Here is a 19,888-nt window from a genome sequence, read left to right as displayed (position 1 = left end):
CTCGCTTGAGCCCAGGAGTTGGAGGTTGCTGTGAGCTGTGATGCCACGGCACTCTACCCAGGGGGACAGCTTGAGGCTCTGTCTCCAAAAAAAAAGAGAGAGAGAGAGCCTAGTCACTGTAGAATGGGAACCAGAAGCAAATAAGGCATTCCAACAGTTGAAAACTGCTCTTTTGCAGGCCCTGCTATGAGTCTTCTGGACAACAGTTTAATCTGTATATTATAGGGCAAACTGGAATTGCCCTGGAAGCTTTGGCCCAACACGGCAGTGTAGCCAAGCCACAGTAAAGTCTGCCATAACTTTGTTCTTGATTGAAACTGTCTCAAGGTCTGAAGGGATATTCCTTTGAAGACCCTCTGGAGAGGTTAGAAAAACTAATCTAGTGGAGGCAGGCACTGAAAACAAAGCTTGCTGTGGTCAGGGATTTCCTGGAAGAGACCTGAGTAGTGGTAGATCAAGATGAGGTTATTGTGCCGCTAAGTTAAAGAGTATGTCTGTTCTTTACAGATGAATACTTTGTTCCTTGAAGCAAAAAGAGATGAAGAAGGCTTGTGACTTTTTTGTGACTTTATGTATTTTAATTTTAAGATTATGTGTGTATGTGCAGGATGCTTTATTGTTAGGGTATATAAGTGAGTAAGAAATAAACTAAGGTTGCTGCATGCCTGAGAGAGCTGCAGCCACTTCCTCTTCCAAGACGCTCTGACTGCTAGTTTACCTGTGCTACTCGGCCCAATCAATTCATGCAACACCGGGTTCATTTTTACAACCTATAGTATATCTTAGTAAAGAAATTGACACCGTGGCCAAGGGATGGCCACACTGTCTACAAGTTGTAGCCTTCTTAACCCCAGAAGCAACCAAACTACTTTAGGAAAAGATCTAATTATTTACACTTCTCATGACCTTACTGGACTTGTATTTCAACAGATCCTTAAAAACCTCCCAACTACATTTTCACATTCAACACTAAAAGAGCTTTTCTCTCCTGAAGATCTAGTCAGGATCAAAACTCTTCCTTCTAATTCACCTTCCCGAACCCCAACTTGGGAAGGTCCCTTCTCTGTTATCTTGTCTTCCTCTACAGCTGTTAAACTTATGGGAAGAGATTCCTGGATATATCATTCCTGAGTAAAATCCTGGAACCCACCACCTCCTACAGAAGCAGAGCATGAAGAGAATCAATCACAGTCCACCTATATTTGTGAGCTTAAAGAAAATTCAAAGTTATTGCTTAGGAGACGGCAAGAAAAGTGTTAATATAGTTTTCTTTTAAACATCATTGATTTTTTTCTTCTAACAGGAAACTCTAATTAACCCCCTCCTCTCACTGTCCTACCATTGCCTTTTAATGTGCTAATCAGATTTGTGTCTTACAGAAATGTCAAGACACACACAGTAAAGAGGTTCCAGTCTAAGACCTGATTCTATGGTGGACTCCTGGGTCACTCTCCATCCAGAGAAACCCTAACTGCCCCTCCTATCATCGCCCAACTCAGCAGGAAGCAGTTAGATTGAATCTTCATCCTTTTTCCATAACAGCAGTTAAGAGTTTCAGAGAGGGAGAGTTGACACAGGATAAGTGGCATCCCAGCCAGCTTGTGGAGCTGGGGGCACAGACCGGCTGCCTCCACCTTGGCGGTGTTGGTGTGGTGGCAGCAAGCAGAGGAACCAGTGGGCTGGAGGCTGGGCGGCGGGGGCATTTCCTAGGCCTGGGAATGAAAGGGATTGTAGCCATTCATTCACATCCCAGACACACTGTCCCAGACACACTAAATGTGACCACAGAGGGTCCCAGACACACTAAATGTAACCACAGAGGGTCCCAGACATGCTAAATCTCACTACCAAGCCCTGCTGAATGTAAGCACAGAGGAACCCATGCGACTATATGTACCCCTAGACAAAGAACCCGGGGAGAGAGACGAGAGAGAGCTTTTCTCTCCCAACTTGGGTTTTCTCTTCCTGCCTGGAGCTTTAGTGTTTTTGTATTCTTTTCTGTAAATAAATCCTGATCTGTGGTCCGTGGATTTATTCTTCAAATGATGGAGACCAAGAACCTACTAAAGGTGAAATTCTGGTATCACTAGGATTACAAGGTGTGACCCAGGGTGCCCAGCTTGTTTTCTGAAATTTTTTGGCCACTTGGTCAGCTCGTTGACCTTACACTCTTCTTTTCCAGTCTTTTCCTATTTCATTATAGATAATTTCTGTTATCTCCACATTTATTAATCTTTTTACTACAGTGTCTAATGTGCTGGTAATATTTTTTTTTTCTTTTGTGCTGGGAATCTTATTCAGATTGCTTTTCTTCTCATTTACATCTCTAGATATCTATTGTAGATTTTTTTTTTTTGTAGAGACAGAGTCTCACTTTATCACCCTCAGTAGAGTGACATAGTGTCACAGCTCACAGCAACCTCCAACTCCTGGGCTTAGGCGATTCAGCCTCCCGAGTAGCTGAGACTACAGGTGCCTGCCACAATGCCCAGCTATATTTTTTGTTGTTTCAGTTTGGCCGGGACAGGGTTTGAACCTGCCACCCTTGGTATATGGGGCCAGCACCCTACCCACTGAGCCACAGAAACTGCCCAAGATTTTTTTTTCTTTTAAATTGACAAAATGTGCGTTTGTGTGTGTGTGTGTGTGTCTGTGTGTTTAAGACAGAGTCTTTCTTTGTTGCCTGGGCTAGAGTGCAGTGGCATCATCATGGTTCACTGCAACCTCAAACTCCCAGTTTCAAGGCTGGGTTTGGTGGCTCACACCTGTAATTGCAGCACTCTGGGAGGAAAAGGCAGATGGATTGCTTGAGCTCAGGAGTTCAAGACCAGCTTGAGCAAAAGCAAAACTCTATCTCTTAAAAAAAAAAAAAAGCTAATTGTTGTGGTAGGCACCTATAGTCCCAGCTACTCAGGAGGCTGAGGCAGGATTGCTTCAGTCCAGGAGACTGAGGGTCCTGAGAGCTAAGCTGGTGCCATGTCACTCTATCCTGGACCACAGAGTAGGAGACTCCTGTCTCAAGAAAAAAAAAAAAGAAGAAAAACCCCACCCAGACTCAAGTAATCCTGTTTCCTGAGTAGCTGGGATTACAAGTGTGCCACCATGCCTAGCTCTTTTTATTTTTTGTAGAGATGAGGGTCTTGCTAAGTTGCTCAGGCTAGTTTTGAATGGCTGGCCTCAAGTGATCCTCCTGCCTCATCATCCCAAAATGCTAGGATTATAGGCCTGGGCCACTGTGTCCAGCCAGTGTGTGTGTGTGTGTGTGTGTGTGTGTGTTATTGTGGTAGAAACATGTAACAATAAACTTGCCATCTTAAACATTTTTAAGTGTACACTTCAATAGTGTTAAGTACATTCACATTTTTGTAAAATAGATTTTACATTTAAATAGTTTATTATTTTAAAATTGCACATGAAGTTTATGAACACCCTATATTTCTCCTTAAAAATGCTCATTCTACTTTCTTGAATATATACTGTTTTAACATTCTTTTTTTTTTTTTCCTTTTTGACAGTCTCACTGTCGCCCAGGGTAGAGTACCAGTGGCATCATAGCTCACAGCAACCTCAGACTCCTGAGTTCAAGTGATCCTCTTGCCTCAGCCTCCCTTAGGTTGGGGAGGCTATGTGTGTATAGGCATACACCACCATGCCCAGCTAGTTTTTCTATTTTTAGTAGAGACAAGGATCTCACCCTTGCTCAGGCTGGTCTTGAACTCCAGAGCTCAAGTAATCCATCCACCTCAACCTCACAAAGTGCTAGGATTATAGGTGTGAGCCACCACGTCTGGCTATTTTAACAATCTTGACCACTATTTCTATCACTTCTATAATTTGGGGGTCTATTAAAATTGAGTGATTTCTTTTTCTTTTCATTATTGGTCTTATTTTCTTGTTTCTTTCCTAAGTGGCAATTTTTTACTGATTGTCAGATGTTGTAAATTTTCACTTTGTTTATTGATGAAGTTTTTGTATTTTTAAAAAATATGTAGTTTGGGTTCTGAAGTGTGGTGGCTCATGCCTATACTTCGGGAGGATGAGGTGGAAGGATCATTTGAGACTAGGAGTTTGAGACCAGTTGAGACTATGCAACATAGTGAGATCTTGTCTCTACAAAAAATAGAAATATTAGCCAGGTGTGGTGGTGGGTGTCTACAGTCCCAGTTATTCAGGAGGCTGAGGCAGGAGTATTCCTTGAACTCAGGAGTTTGTGGTGGCAGTACTGAGAGCACTGCACTCTAACCAGGGCAATAGAGACACTAGTTCAAGGAAAAAAAAATACACACACACACACATGCACACACTTTTGAATAGATGTACGTTAACTGCTATGTGAATTGTATTTAACTTATGCTAGTTTTCAGCCGGGGGACTTGTGAAGTGTACATAACTTATATGTTTCATGATCTATCTTGACCTAATAAAACACTATGGCCCCAAGGAAAAAATTTTTTTCTGGCCAGGTGTGGTGGCTCATGCCTGAGGAATGTGTGGCAGTGAATGTGCTAATCACCACAGAATTAGCCTATTCTTGGTCCCATTGTAAAAGTGCCTTGTTTTTGGTGCATGGTAAAAATTCAGTAATAATCTAGTTACTGAAATTCCTTTCCTCTTCCTGTTCACATTCCTGCCAAGATATTAAGATACTATAATAAAAGTGTTGTCTTGGGGCAGCACCTGTGGCTCAAAGGAGTAGGGCGCTGGCCCCAGATACCAGAGGTGACAGGTTCAAACCCAGCCCTGGCCAAAAACTGCCAAAAAAAAGAAAAAGGAAAAAAAAAGTGCTGTCTCACTTAGGTTGGGGAGGCTATGTGTGTGATTTGTTTTGTTGGTTTTTAAGCTCAAAACCAGATGATTAAGTTCATCAGACTTTTCATTTTGAAGTATACTATTATTATGAATTATTAGGGTTCATGCAAAACATCTTATCTAATAATTCTCTTCCTTCTGTTATACCTGAAGTGAGTGGAATAGAGAAATACCAGCATACTGAGTCCAAATTAAATAAGAGTCCTCCATTGATTGGCCGGGCCAAGAGCTGGCTCATGCCTCAAGGGGTGGAAACCTTTTATAAGGGGCTTTAGGTAGGGGAGGCGGAGTCCTTAATGCAAGCCAAATTTCACAAGAGCCAACACCTGGTAAGGGGAGTGCTTACAAGGGGGAGCTGGGTTTTTGCAGTTATTACTAAAATATTTCAGCTGAGCTTCCTCTCTTAAAAGGAGAGTGTTGAAAGCCCTTAGCAAGATGGAGTTGGGACATAACCCTTCCTTTCCTTCCTTCCTTCCTCCCTCCCTCCCTCCTTTCCTTCCTTCCCTTTTTAGAGACAGGGTTTTTCTCTCTCTGTTGCTTAGGCTGGCGCTGGCATGCAGTGGCACATCATAATTCATTGTAATCTAATTCCTGGCCTCAAGAGATCCTCCTGCCTTGGCCCCCCGAAAGGCTGAGATTCCAGGAGAGAGCCACCATACCCTGTATTACCTATTGATATTTATTGCTTTTTATTTTCGTTCCCTACTCTCATTCTATTTACCCAGATAATTTTTTTTTTGATAATGAGCAGAGGAATTAATATATATTAACAGACTATCAGGCCCTGATGTAGATGGAGGAAGATTATTTGGGAGTGTGTGAGGCCTTCCCAAGGGACTTCAAATTGTATTATCTTTATAGTGTTCATTCTTTTCATGTATTGATTCAGTAGTCATTATTAACTAGAGATGGGCCTTCAATAGTTGAGATAAATGTTTTCTTTTTTTGTGAGATAAATGTTTTCTTATTATAAGGTCTTCAAGCATGTGGTTGTGTAATAAACGTTACTTACGTGATCACGAGGATGATGACGTAAAACTTGCACAGACTTAAGGTAGGATTATTGACTTATGGACCACACATCCTTAATTTACATTCTTAGAACATAGATGAAACTCACTGAATTATTTTGAGTTTTATATGTTTAATCAACATGTTGGAAACGAGATAACAAACATCATTTACAATTAACTGTAAACATTATTATTCCCACTATTATTAACTGATGCCCACCAGTAACATTACATAACTCACACAACTTTTTTGAGCTTTTTTTTTTTTAAACAGGTTTTTTTGGTTGGGGCTGTATTTGAACCCGCCACCTCCAGTATATGGGGCTGGCACCCTACTCCTTTGAGCCACAGGCGCCGCCCTCACACAACTTCTAACTGCAAGAAGAGCACATATTATTTTATGTTTCCTGTGTCTTATTTATTCAATAAATTTTTTCCCCATGGTATAAAACATTATTGCTATTAACACTCAATCAAAAATGTATTACTTAGGGCGGTGCCTGTGGCTCAGTGAGTAGGGCGCCAGCCCCATATACTGAGGGTGGTGAGTTTGAACCCGACCCCAGCCAAACTGCAACAAAAAATAGCCGGGTGTTGTGGTGGGCGCCTGTAGTCCCAGCTACTTGGGAGGCTGAGGCAAGAGAATCGCCTAAGCCCAGGAGCTGGAGATTGCTGTGAGGTGTGACGCCCCAGCACTCTACCGAGGGTGACAAATTGAAACTCTGTCTCTAAAAAAAAAAAAAAAAAAAGAAAGCATTACTTAATGCAAACAATATTCTAGTATTCTAGGTAGAGGAAAAAAACTATCTTTCTGTAGGATTATGGTAGATTTGCAATTATATTTCACAATTTTCTTCCCAAGCCTTTGAAAGTTGTAATAAAATTTCAGCAGCAATGTAAGGCAAAAAAAAGTTTTAATAAAAAGATAAAAATTATTTTGTACTTCCAAATAGAATTTAGGTCTTTCATATCATTTTATAGAACTCATATATATCTAGATTCTTCTTTAATTTTTTGCTACATATGAGGCCTACATTTTTTTTTCTTTTTTTAAGAGACCAGGTCTTGTTCTGTCATCCAGGCTGGAGTGCAGTGGCATAATCATAGCTCACTGCAACCTGGAACTCCAGTAATGTTCTTGCCTTACTCTTCCTAATAGGGCAACAGGTGCACCCCCTACCCTATCTAACTTCTTTTTTACCCTGCAGAATTTTAATGATTATTGTTGAGCATACCTTTAGGAAATTGTTTACTTTAAACTGCAACAAGTTAAATAAATGCTCATAATATACAAAGAAAATAAAAAATATGGAATGCTTCATGAATTTGCATGTCATCCTTGTGCAAGGGCCATGCTAATCTCTGTATCGTTCCAATTTTAGTACATGTGCTGCTGAAGCAAGTTAACTTAAAAAAATTTTTTTGTGTATGTGGGTTGTCTCACTAGTTGCCCAGGCTGGTCTCAAGCCATTCCCCTGCCCCAGTCTCTCATAGTGATGGGATTACAAGTGTGAGTCATTGTGCCGGCGACCATTCAATTCAGAAAACTATTCAATTTTGGAAACTCCTACTAGATTTCAAACAACTTAAGAGCAAGATCACATTTGATTTCATCTATACATATTCCTAACAGGCTCAGTGTCTTGCTCATAAATCTTGCTTAAAAAAAAAACAGACAACTTTTTCTTCAGATCATTATCTTACACTTCATTTAAGTAACTTTAAGAAGGTGTCCTTGAAGTTTGGAGACCTTCAAAACTGGTCTCATTTTCACTGTCTGTGATTACTAGTAAAAACTACCAAAGAACTCTGTAGCAAAACTGAACTATCACAAGATTAAAACAAAGTCTTTTCTACATTAACCCCAAGACAAAAATAGTGAAGTTGGTATCTGGGGTGGGGGGGGGTGTTTAAAAACAATGTTCTATATTTTGAGATGCTGATATCTAATTTTATATTATAAAAATACTACTTTGGTAATAGTAGTGCAAGCTTGAATCTGGCCCAGTCACTTGTCCTCAGACGTTGGTCAAATTACCCAACCTTGGCAAGCTTTCCTTACCTCCCCGTCTGTAAAACGTAGTAACATCTACCTCTAGAATGGCTGTAAACAGAACAAGGCTAACTCACAGCGGCTAGTACTCAGTAAGATGCTTATCACAAATTGTAAGTTAAGTTAGTAACTCAAATGATTCACTCAAAACCATACAGATACACACGGGATTAGAGCTCATACTCTGAATGTTATTCAAAGTTTGGTATTAGGTATTTCAATAGCTGAACTCTGGGTATTATTTTTGTATCTGACGGTATCTAATTACCCAAGTTCAAAAACTAAAAGCTGACCACTCACATTTTTTTCTCGGCTCGTTATAGAGACGTTGTCTATAAGGCAAAGCTAAACACTGACTCAAAGGGGATCCTTTACTTAACGCAGAGCGTTTTCAGTGCGAGCTCTTGTTTGGCGAAAAAGAACATTTTACGTTCAGGAGCTCGAGGATAGGCACGATCTCAGAAAACACAATCCCATCTCCAAAAAACTAAGAGGACAGACAAACACAGAAACCAGCGCGCAAGCTCTGAAGCCGCTGCCGGAGGTCGAGACTTCGGCGCTCGCGGCTGCAACACGACAGGGGCGGGGCCGTAGCCGTAAAGCAGCGCCTCGAGGCCACGTGGTCTACTGGTGGGTTCCAGGCGCCCTTGAAAATTGTTGGTTCTGCGGGTCATGGCAGGTCCGTTGCAGGGCGGTGGGGCCAGGGCCCTGGATCTGCTCCGGGCCCTGCCTCGTGTAAGCCTGGCCAACTTGAAGCCGAATCCTGGCTCCAGGAAACCGGTAAATGGCTGGTGGCGGCATGGGGAAGCTCTGGGAGCCGAGGCGATGGAGCGGCCTGCACTCCCTGTCATTCTGGAGCACTGCCCTTTGCAGAAGGCTGTTGGCATGAGCGTAGGGTCAACCAGTCACTGTTCTCTTTGCTACACAGAGGACAGTCTTTCCACGTGCTCCCAATTCTTAAGGAGTTTTATATTTATTTGTTTATTTTTTTTCTTTGCAGTTTTTTTTTTTTTTTTTTTGCCGGGGCTGAGTTTGAGCCCGCCACCTCTGGTATATGGGGCCGGCGCCAGGAGTTTTATATTTAAAAGGATAAAGATATTAAGTAGGGCGGAGGAGCAGGCTCGCAGAAACTACGAAATAATTATGTCATAAGTGGATTTTCTCTCTCTCTCTCTCTCTCTATTTTTTTTTTTTTTTGTGCAGTTTTTGGCCGGACCCAGGTTTGAACGCCACCTCTGGTATATGGGGCCGGCGCCCAACTCCTTTGAGCCATGGGCGCCGCCCATAAGTGGATTTTATTTTACTTTTTACCCCCTCCCCCCCCCCCGACAGTGTCTCACTCTTGTCACCCTGGGTAGAGTGCCTAGGCGTCATAGCGCACAACAACCTCCAACTCTTGGGCTTAAGTGATTCTCTTGCCTCAGCCTCCCAAGTAGCTGGTACTATACGTGCTCACCACAACACTCGGCTTTGATTTAGAGACAAGGGTCTAGCTCTTGCTCAGGCTGGTCTTGAACTCTGGACCTCCAGCAATCTATTCTCCTCAGCCTCCCAGAGTGCTAGGATTACAGGCATGAGCCACCTCACCTGGCCCCAAAGTGGATCTTAAATTTAGTGCTTTCTGGGTGTATCTTTATATTCATTGGAAAGATCTGAATTAAAAGATCAAAACTACATCTATCTCTTCTATAACTCTCTGAGTACAGCTAGAAAAGCTGTTAGTTGATAATGCACTGTCATTTTTTTTTTTTTTTTAAGAGACAAAGTCTCACTTTATTGCCCTTGTTAGAGTGCCGTGGCGTCACAACTCACAGCAACATCCAACTCCTGGGCTTTAGTGATTCTCTTGCCTCAGCCTCCTGAGTAGCTGGGACTACAGGCGCCTACCACAACACCCAGCTATTTTTTCTTGCAGTTTGGCCAGGTCTGGATTTGAACCCACCACCCTCAGTATATGAACCCACTATCCTCAGTATATGGGGCCGGTACCCTACTCACTGAGCCACAGGTGCTGCCCAATGCACTGTAATTTTTAACAGTTAATTCTTGCTCTTGTGACGTGATAGGAAATAAAGGTTTTCTTGATAAATTAGTTTTCAAATGAAATTACAGGTGTGTAAGTAACAATTACGTTTTTACAGTTAGTTCCAAAATTAAAAAAAGAATTCTTGGATATCATTGAGATTTTGTTGTGGACTTTTAATTCTAGGGTTTTTTTTTTTTTTCCCTGTTTCAGCCCATTACAGAAACCTTATCCCTATCTCATCCTTTGATGTTTGCCTTTGAAGCACAGTTTAGTCTTTAGTTTCAAGATGCTAACTAGCCAGGTGGGTGGATTGCCTGAGTTAGGAGTTGGAGACCAGTTTGAGCAAGAGCAAGACACCATCTCTAAAACAAATAGCAGGTATTGTGGCTGGCACCTCGAGTCCCAGCTACTTGGGAGGCTGAGGCAAAAGAATCACTTGAGCCCAAGAGTTTGAGTTTGCTGTGAGCTATCACACTGTAGCACTGTACCAAAGACAACAAAGTGAAGACTCCATAGCGAAAAAAAAAAGCTAACTGTCTGTTTGAGCAACTAGAGACAGTGGGTGGCACACAGTTTTGTTAGCTGGTACTGGTTGGATGGCTGAGTGAATGGCATAACAAAAAGCTGCCCAGTGAAGACGGGTAATGCAATGCATTTGTGTTGGTGCAGTGGCTCACACCTGTAATCATAGCACTCTGGGAGGCTGAGGCGGGTGGATTGCTTGAGATCAGGAGTTCAAGACCAGCCTGAGCCAAAGTGAGACCCCCGTCTGTACTAAAAATGAAAATACTGAAGCAAGAGGATCACTTGAGCCCAAGAGTTTGAGGTTGCTATGAGCTTGTAACGCCATGATACTCTACCAAGGGTGACAAAGTAAGACTGTCTCAAAAAAAAAAAAAAAATGCATTCAAATATCATAAAACTCTTCTTTCCTTGTAGGAGAGACGACCAAGAGGTCGGAGAAGAGGTAGAAAGTGTGGCAGAGGCCATAAAGGGGAAAGGCAGAGAGGAACCCGGCCCCGTCTGGGCTTCGAGGGAGGCCAGACTCCATTTTACATCCGAATACCAAAGTATGGGTTTAATGAAGGACATAGGTAAGGTTGCTTTGCTTTTTAAAGTAGAAGTCTTTAATTTCCATTGAGAATTATCTAAACAGGCTCAGCACCTATAGCTCAACGGCTCAGCACCTATAGCTCAACTGGCTAAGGCGCCAGCCACGTACACCTAAGGTGGCGGGTTCGAATCCCCAGCCCGGACCCGCCAAACAACAATGACAGCTGCAACCAAAAAATAGCCGGGCGTTGTGGCGGGCGCCTGTGGTCCCAGCTACTTGGGAGGCGGAGGCAGGAGACTCGCTTGAGCCCAGGAGTTGGAGGTTGCTGTGAGCTGTAATGCCACAGCACTCTACCCAGGGGGACAGCTTGAGGCTCTGTCTCAAAAAAAAAAAAAAAAGAGAATTATCTAAACAATAGTTTGGTAGAAATTTTAAATTTACTTTGAACCAAACTCTGAACTATTTTTGGTAATGAAACTTAGCTTGGATTAGTAGAAAAAAAAGCCCAGACATTGTACTCAGGCCTGCAAAATGAAGATTATAATGCTTTTGTTAAGAGGATTAGCAGTAATATATACTATATATAAAAATATGGCTCACTGTGGTCACCCAGTAAATGGTAACTACTGTCATTACTCTGAACTTTAATGTGTGACTCAGATAGGTTAAGTTTTTCAGAAATTTGTGTAAATGAGTGAAGTAAATGCTTACAGAGGCAAATTATTTTTAGTAGAACAAAATAAATACTGGTTTTGTTTCATTACCTAAAATCAAGGGACATGGCATGTTTGTGTTGCACTAAGGAGGGTTTTATTGGTTAAACCATGAAAACTGATGGAGGAAAACAGGACAAAGTTTTGAGTTGATCTGAAGAAGTTATAGGAAGAGTGGAGTCTTCTAACTGTTACATTCTTGTTTTATAGCTTCAGACGCCAGTATCAGCCTCTGAGTCTCAACAGACTGCAGTATCTTATTGACTTGGGTCGAGTTGATCCTACTCAACCTATTGACTTGACCCAGCTTGTCAATGGGAGAGGTGTGACCATTCAGCCTCTTAAAAGGGATTATGGTGTCCAGCTGGTGGAGGAAGTAAGTCTGGATTAGATCTTTGTTGTTACATGGAAAGATATTTTTGGCTGTGCGTGATGGCTTACTCCCATAATCCTAGCACTCTGGGAGGTGGAGGCAGGTGGATTGCTTGAGCTCTTGTGTTCAAGACCAGCCTGAGCAAAAAGCAAGACCCCCGTCTATACTAAAAATAGAAAACCTGAAGCAAGAGAATTTCTTGAGCCCGAGTTGGAGGTTGCTGTGAGCTGTGCCGCCATGGCACTCTATCTAGGACACAGCTTGAGACTCTGTCTCAAAAAAAAAAAAGATATTGTTTATTTCCACACAATGAACAGTTGTGCCCCTTTTATGTTTATTCCATTTGCATCCCTAACCATTATATAATGATGATCCCATTATACCCAGCAGTGGTTTTGGAAAGCTGGCGTGCTGTTTGTCCTGGAATGCTATTCTTTGTATCCATATAGTTACTCCCTTACTTCCTTTGGTTCTTTGTTCAAATGCCAACATATAGGAAGATCTTTTTTGACAGCCTTTTTTTTTTGTAGAGACAGAGTCTCACTTTATCACCCTTGGTAGAGTGCAGTGGCATCACAGCTCACAGCAACCACCAATTCTTGGGCCTAGGCAATTCTCTTGCCTCAGCCTTCCGACTAGCTGGGACTACAGGCGCCTGCATAACACCCAGCTATTTTTTTGTTGCAGTTTGGCCGGGGCCAGGTTTGAACCCACCACCCTTGGTATATGGGGCCAGTGCCCTACCCACTGAGCCACAGGCACCGCCCTTTCGACAGCCTTTTTTAAGATTGCCCTGTCCCCCCCCCCCACCCCTGCCCCAGTCACACTGACTGCTTTACCCTGCCCAAGGTGTTTTTCTTTGAATACATGTGAACACCTGACATCTGTTATCAAGTTATGCATTTAAAGCCTGGCATAGTAGCTCACACCTGTAATTCTAACGTTTGGGAGGCTGAGGCAGAATTGTTTGGGGTCAGGAGTTCAAGACCAGTCTCAACAATATATATCAAGGTCCATCTCTACCAAAAAAAAAAAAAAAAAATAGAAAAAGTAGCTCGGCGTGGTGGCTCATACCTGTAGTCCCAGCTACTCGGGAGGCTGTGACAGGAGGATCACTTGAGTTCAGGAGTTTGAAGCTGCTGTGAGCTATGATGACACCACTATACTCCAGAGCCTGGGTGGCAGAGTGAGACCCTGTTTTCCCACAACAAGTGCCCCCGCAAAAGTTCTGCATTTACTTTTCATTGTCTTCCTCACTAGAGTATAAGATCCCTTTAGGGCAGGTACTGTGATTCATTGCTGTATTTTTTTTGAGACAGAGTCTCACTATGTCGCCCTGGGTAGAGTGCTGTGGTGTCACAGCTCACAGCGACCTCAAACTCTTGGGCTCTAGCGATTCTTTTGCCTCAGCTTCCCAAGTAGCTGGGACTATAGGTGCCCATAACAACGCCTGGCTATTTTTTTTTTTTTTTGGTTGTAGTTGTCCTTGTTGTTTGGCAGGCCCAGACTGAATGCGAACCAGCCAGCTCCAGTGTATGTGGCCGGCACCCTGGCCACTGAGCAACAGGTGCCGAGCCATTGCTGTATTTTTAATATTGAAAATATTGGTTCATCATAATCACTCAATACTTGTGGAAGAAAGGAATGAATCAAATTCAAATCTAAATGCAGTAAAAGTTTTTTTCTTTTTATAGTTTTCTAGGGAGTCATTAGCAAACTTTTTGTACATAGTAAATCAGCTACTATTTCTTGTTTGTCAGTAGTATTGCTAGATAGGTAACTTGGTGTCCACTAGAGGGAAGTATATGTTTATGGAAAAACTTTTTAAATTCCCTTGAAAAAGTGAACCTGACAGATAAACTTCCTAAATAAAGAAATTTAAAAAGGGAATACCAAGTAGAAGATAAGCCTCAGTATTCTACTCTGAGTGTATAAGGCTCTCAATCTTCCTAATGCTGCAATGTATTTTCATTGTTAAAAAGGGGTTGTGACCCACAGGTTGAGAACCACTGGTATAAGAAAATACACAGATAACTTAACATGGAAAAATCCATGACCTCATTAGCCCTTAAATGCACATCTCCACATGTGCATGTGTATGTGTTGATTAAGCTACCAAAAATAATCCTGAAATCTCTACCCCAGACCAGTGGTCGAGTAAGTGTAGTTACATATTGTTTATGGCTCTGTAAATTGGTTTACTTTTCTGGATTTCAGATTTGTAGTAGTGGATAGTGAGACAGCTTTTATATTTATTTATTTATTTTTAGGGACAGGGTCTTTCCCTGTCACTGAGCCTGAAGTGCAGTGGTGTGGTCCTAGCTCACTGTAGCCTTGAACTCCAAGGCTCAAGCTGTCTTCCTCCCTCAGCCTCTTGAGTACCTGGGACTACAGGTGTGCACGACCACACTGGGCTAATTTTAAAAAAATTTTTGTAGAGATGGTGTCTTGCAGAGTTGCCCAGGCTGGTCTCAAACTACTGGCCTTAAGTAAATCCTTTGATGGTCTTCCAGAATGCTAGGATTACAGGCATGAGCCATTGCACCTGGCTCAACAGTTTTAATCCTTTAGCACAAAATTACCAATTTAGTGCTATAAAAAGTGAGTGTACACACAAAAAAATTATCAGTTTTTTGAGACTATATGTTCTCAAGGAAGGAGAAAAGAAACCTGGTATGAAGGCATTCCAAAAAATGCTGTTTATAATACTGAATATATCAGAACTTACTCCAATACTTAAGAGGAGGAAGACGACTAAGGAAACTGGATTGCTTAAAAATCACAATAATATAGCAAGACCCTGTATTACTGAATCAAAGGTACTATTGTTCATAAAAGCACACCAGTATCAGATCTAAACAAATGTAAGACAACATGTCTTAGCATTGATGGGACATTTTTAAAATATGACAAAATTTCATAATTAATAAAGGAACTTGACTGGAAACCAGCTTGTTGAATTACACAAAAACTTTCTATTGTTACAGTGGTAATGCTGCCATCTTTTTATTTTTATCAGAATCTGTTTTGAAGTTAGAGAAATACATAGCATATCCTGACTAATGTCACCAAAAACATAACTTTTAGAAATTTAGAACTACATTTTCTGGTATTGGACGTTCTAGGGAAAGGTAGGCTTAAGTTTCTTTTTCCAGCTTAGAGGCTGTAATAAAGTTAGTAGCAAATGCAAAGTGAATTTCTGTTGTCTTCTGCTTTTTTTCCTAGAGTGGTCCATCCCCTCCGAAGCTCAGATTTTTGTCAGATATTCTGTTCTCCCACCTACTTCAGCCCACATATCCCCCCCTTTTTTTTTTTACCTTCTCTTGGAGTCTTGCTTACTGATGGATGAGGAAGACTAGTGTTTATCGTATAACATAATGTTGTGGCTAAGAACACAGAAGCTGTGACTAGACTCCCTGGGTTAGAGTCCTAGCTTTGTGGTCTTGGGTGTATTACTTCTCTGTGCTTTAGTGTCTCCGTCTATGATGTTTATATAGCAATACTCCTATCATAGGGTTGTAATGAAGATTAGACAGCCTGCTATTGGTGGAGTGCCAGGAATTGATGCTTACATGGATATCTACTAAATACATAAAATGGAAATAGGAGGTGACCTAGATAAAATGTAAGAAAAATTGCTAGGGCCTCAAAGCAGAGATATTGAAAAAGAAGTATGGTCTTCCCTCCTTCAGTATCTAAGGGGGATTGATTGACCCCCCCCCCAAGTAAAATTTGCAGATACTCATATCCCTGATGTGTGATGTAGTATTTGCGTATAATCTGCACATGTTCTCCTAGATCAGCGGTTTTCAACCTGTGGGTCACCACCTCTTTGGGGATCTCCTGCTTATCAGATATTTACATTACGATTCATAACAGTAGCAAAATTACAGTTATGAAGTAGCCACGAAAATAATTTTATGGTTGGGGGTCACCACAACATGAGGAACCATATTAAAGGGTCGTGGCCTTAGGAAGGTGGAGAAGCACTGATAACGGGCTTTAAATCTACTGTAGATTACTTATAATAGCTAATACATAGTGTAGTGTAGTGTTATTTTCTTATTGGTACATTGTTACTTTTGTTTTTTCTCTCCTGAACCTGCATATACAGACGGCCAGCTATACTGTTACATTGTAGGCACTAAAAGGAAGCTTGCCTTAATTAATTTACTTTTCGCTGAGCTATTTACTGTTGAACTGTTTTGACGTATTACAGGGTGCTGACACCTTTAAGGCAAAAGTTAATATTGAAGTACAGTTGGCTTCAGAACTAGCTATTGCTGCAATTGAAAAAAATGGTGGTGTTGTTACTACAGCCTTCTATGATCCCAGGAGTCTGGGTAAGCTTGTTCTGTGGTCGTTTTCTTTTTTCTCTCTTTGTTTCTTATTGGCTACTACATTTTAACCACTCAGTGAATAGCAAATGTTGGCAGTAGTTGTTGATGTGTGTCTACTGTGTGGATTATTCTGTGGATTATTAGGACATGAGGAGTAGACCATGTGCTGACAGATGCACCAAGGGCAAAGCGGCTCTTGGTGTCTCCCCTGCCCCATCTCCCTCGGATGTCTGGTGGGAGTCTCACTCGCACTTGTTGTTGCTGCTCTTCCTGCAGTCTTCCCTGTCTGAGTAAATGGCAGCTCTGTCCACATTTGGAGTCCAGGATGCTTTCTTTCATGCCCTAACAATCCTGTGACCTCTGTCTTCAAACTCTGCCTACAATCCAGCCACTTCTACTGCTACCAATCTGGTCTTCTATAGATAATATGAAAGTATTTTATTTTTTGTGTTTTTAAACCTATGGCTTATGTACAATGTTACTACCTATGTTCTGAAATTCACTAGTTATTGGTAACTCAGGGAAGTAACTTTGCATTTGAAGATTCAGACTATTGAAAGTGAAGGATTTCCATTTGCTTACTTAAGCCCTTTTAACAATAAGTTCTTGGGTGGGGGGTCATGGTGTGTGACACACCTTTTAGGGGCTGCATACAATTATAAGAGGGACTTTACCTAACAAATGCAATCATTGTAACCTGGTTTTTTGTATCCTCAATTCCCAACAATAAAAACAAAAATAAATTATTGGAATTAAATTCTCAGTAACATTTAAGCATTAATAATTAAAAGAAAAACTGTAACAGAGTCACTACGTATAGAGCTAATGACTAATATAGAGCTAATTATATGTGTATAGAGCTAATATTTACATCTTTCCTTTTTTTATTTAAAATTTTCTTTTAGAAATTCTATGCAAACCTATTCCATTCTTTCTTCGTGGACAGCCTATTCCAAAACGAATGCTTCCACCTGAAGCGCTGGTGCCTTATTACACTGATGCAAAGAATCGTGGTTACCTGGCAGACCCTGCCAAATTTCCTGAAGCAAGGCTTGAACTTGCCAAGAAGTATGGTTATATTTTACCTGACATCACTAAAGATGAACTCTTCAAGATGCTCAGTGCTCGAAAGGATCCAAGGCAGATTTTCTTTGGTCTTGCTCCAGGATGGGTGGTGAACATGGCAGATAAGAAAATCCTAAAACCCACAGATGAGAATCTCCTCAAGTATTATAGCTCCTGAGTCCCCTCCTTAGAAAGCAGAGGTGTTAAGAGTGCCAGAAAAGTGACTGAAGGATGCGTATTTCCCATTGGATTTTCCTAATGTGTAATTCTCTAGATATTGATATTTTCAGTGTTATCCTATTTCTTTTTCATTTTCATTTAAAGTTAAAATAAAACTTTAGGAAGCAAGGACTGCCTAGAGGAACTGAGTCTGGGTTCTGTCTCAAAGATACAAACGCCTTTGGTGGTCTGTCAAAGGAGTTTCATGATACTTTAGAATATTTCTAGTCTTGTTTTATATGATCTTTTCCTCCTGGGCTTTGCTTTGTTACTGCTGCAAATCAGACTGAATGCGCATGGTGTGGGATTGGTTTGCAGATCGGCTTTGCCGAGATCAGAGAAGGTGCTAATGACTTGGTGGCCCTTAATCAGCGTCCTTGGGGAAGCTCTGCTACCCACTGTCAAGATGGTAAGCCCTCAACTCCTGAAGAATGAGATCACGAATATGAGTTTAAGGTTTAAGGCTAGTGAATAGCTTCTTAGTAGTATATTTGCTGGCAACATTGAAGCTGAGAGGAACAAAAATTGCAAGTGGCTGGATGCAGTGGCTCACGCCTGGAATCCTAACACTTTGTGAGTCTGAGGCGGAAGGATTGCTTGAGTTCTGAAGTTTGAGACCAGTCTAAGCAAGAGTAAGACTCTGTTTCTGCTGAAAATAGAAAAATTAGCTTTAGCTGGGTGTTGGGGCAGGTGCCTGTAGTCTCAGTTACTGGGGAGGCAGAGCCCAGGAGTTTGAGGTTGCTGAGAGGTCGTCTGAGGCCATGGCACTCTAACCTGGGCAATAGAGTAAAACTATCTCTAAAAAAAATGTGAGTTCATTTTTGAGCTCTGGATAAAGGTAGACAGTAGCCATCAAGCCATTAACATTTTTTCTTGAAAGGTAAGTGTCCTAATTCTAACTGATACAGTTTTTCTTTTTCTTTTTTTTTGAGACAGAGTCTCAACTATGTTGCCCTTGGTAAAATGCCACGGGGTCATAGTGCACAGCAACTTCAAACTCTTGAGCTCAAGGGATTCTTTTGTCTCAGCCTCTCAAGTAGCTGGGACTACAAGTGCCCACCACAATGCCTGGTTATTTTTTTGAGACAAGGTCTTGCTCTGGCTCAGGCTGGTCTTGAACCGGTGAGCTCAGACAATCTACTCGCCTTGGTCTCCCAAGTGCAAGGATTACAAGCGTGAGCTACCAGGCTTGGCCGATAGTCTTTCTTATCTCAGATATTGGAGACCTTTGTCTTTCAGTCATTTCAAATGATTTTGAAAAAAATTACTCAGTGATTGTGTAAGCAGTAAAAATAACGGGTAATATGAAAATTAAACCCAGTTAATGTAAAAGACTCAGCAGTTAATATTTAACTTTTTTTTTTTTTTGGAGACAGAGTTTCAGTATGTCACCCTCGGTAGAGTGCTATAGCATCACAGCTCACAGCAACCTCAAACTCTTGGGCTGAAGTGATTTTCTTGCCTCAGCCTCTTGAGTAACTGGGACTACAGGTGCCCACCACAAAGCCTGGCTAGTTTTTTGTTTTTTTTTTTTTGGTCGGGGCCAGGCTCAAACCCACCAGCCTCAGTGTATGTGGCTGAAGCCTACTCACTGGATCATGGGCACTGAGCCAAGATTTAACTTTTGAAAAGAAATTTTATATCCAAATTATATGAAAGCTTAACTTTGAGAGATTAAAGGTGGATGATGAGGCCGGGCATGGTGGCTCAGGCCTGTAATCTCAGAACTCTGGGAGTCTGAGGCGGGTGGATTGCTTGAGCTCGGGAGTTCAAGACCAACCTGAGCAAGAATGAGAGCCCCATCTCTAAAAATAGCCAGGTGTTGTGGTGGGCACCTGTAGTCCCAGTTACTTGGGAAGCTGAGGCAAGAGAATTGCTTGAGCCTAAATTTGAGGTTGCTATGAGCTGTGACACCGTGATACTACCCAGGGAGGCAAAGTGAGACTCTGTCTTCAAAAAAAAAAAAAAAAATGGTGATAAATAATGCATGATAATTCTTCCAGAGTAGAAATAAAATGATTCCTGGCTATTTGTTTCTTTTAAATAAAATTTTAAAACCTAAATAATGCAGTATGTGTTTTCTTTTGCAGTTTTTTTTTTTTTTTTGGTCAGGCTGGGTTGGAACCTGCTATCTCTGGCATATGGGGCTGGTGCCCTACTCCTTTGAGCCACAGGCGTTGCCCCAGTATGTGTTTTCTTAATTTATTTACCTCATCTATTGCT

General features: G+C 41.5%; 1 protein-coding gene and 1 pseudogene across 1 annotated transcript; one reads left to right on the top strand and one right to left on the bottom strand.

The window, feature by feature from the left end:
* Window positions 1-7,124: 7,124 nt before the first annotated feature.
* On the bottom strand, window positions 7,125-7,224 carry LOC111726573 (annotated as a pseudogene).
* A 1,249-nt stretch (window positions 7,225-8,473) lies between these two features.
* On the top strand, window positions 8,474-17,807 carry MRPL15 (mitochondrial ribosomal protein L15). The gene is made up of 5 exons (XM_003793693.2): window positions 8,474-8,655; window positions 10,841-10,995; window positions 11,879-12,044; window positions 16,261-16,384; window positions 17,287-17,807. Exons 1-5 carry the CDS (start codon window positions 8,548-8,550, stop codon window positions 17,622-17,624), a joined length of 891 nt encoding a protein of 296 aa, XP_003793741.1. The 5' UTR covers window positions 8,474-8,547; the 3' UTR covers window positions 17,625-17,807.
* The last annotated feature ends 2,081 nt before the right edge of the window (window positions 17,808-19,888 follow it).

This window comes from Otolemur garnettii, unplaced genomic scaffold (genome assembly GCF_000181295.1).
Source record: "Otolemur garnettii isolate 467f Iridium unplaced genomic scaffold, OtoGar3 scaffold00071, whole genome shotgun sequence".
NCBI classification, from domain to species: domain Eukaryota; kingdom Metazoa; phylum Chordata; class Mammalia; order Primates; family Galagidae; genus Otolemur; species Otolemur garnettii.
Note: the sequence above shows the minus strand (reverse complement) of the source record. Positions and strands in the feature narration are given on the sequence as shown.

Excerpts from the sequence above, each read along its gene's own strand:
- MRPL15 (XM_003793693.2), top strand. The coding sequence starts at position 8,548 with ATGGCAGGTCCGTTGCAGGGCGGTGGGGCCAGGGCCCTGGATCTGCTC. Across the intron at positions 8,656-10,840 it reads ATCCTGGCTCCAGGAAACCG|GAGAGACGACCAAGAGGTCG; the intron begins GTAAATGGCTGG and ends CTTTCCTTGTAG. Across the intron at positions 16,385-17,286 it reads CTATGATCCCAGGAGTCTGG|AAATTCTATGCAAACCTATT; the intron begins GTAAGCTTGTTC and ends ATTTTCTTTTAG.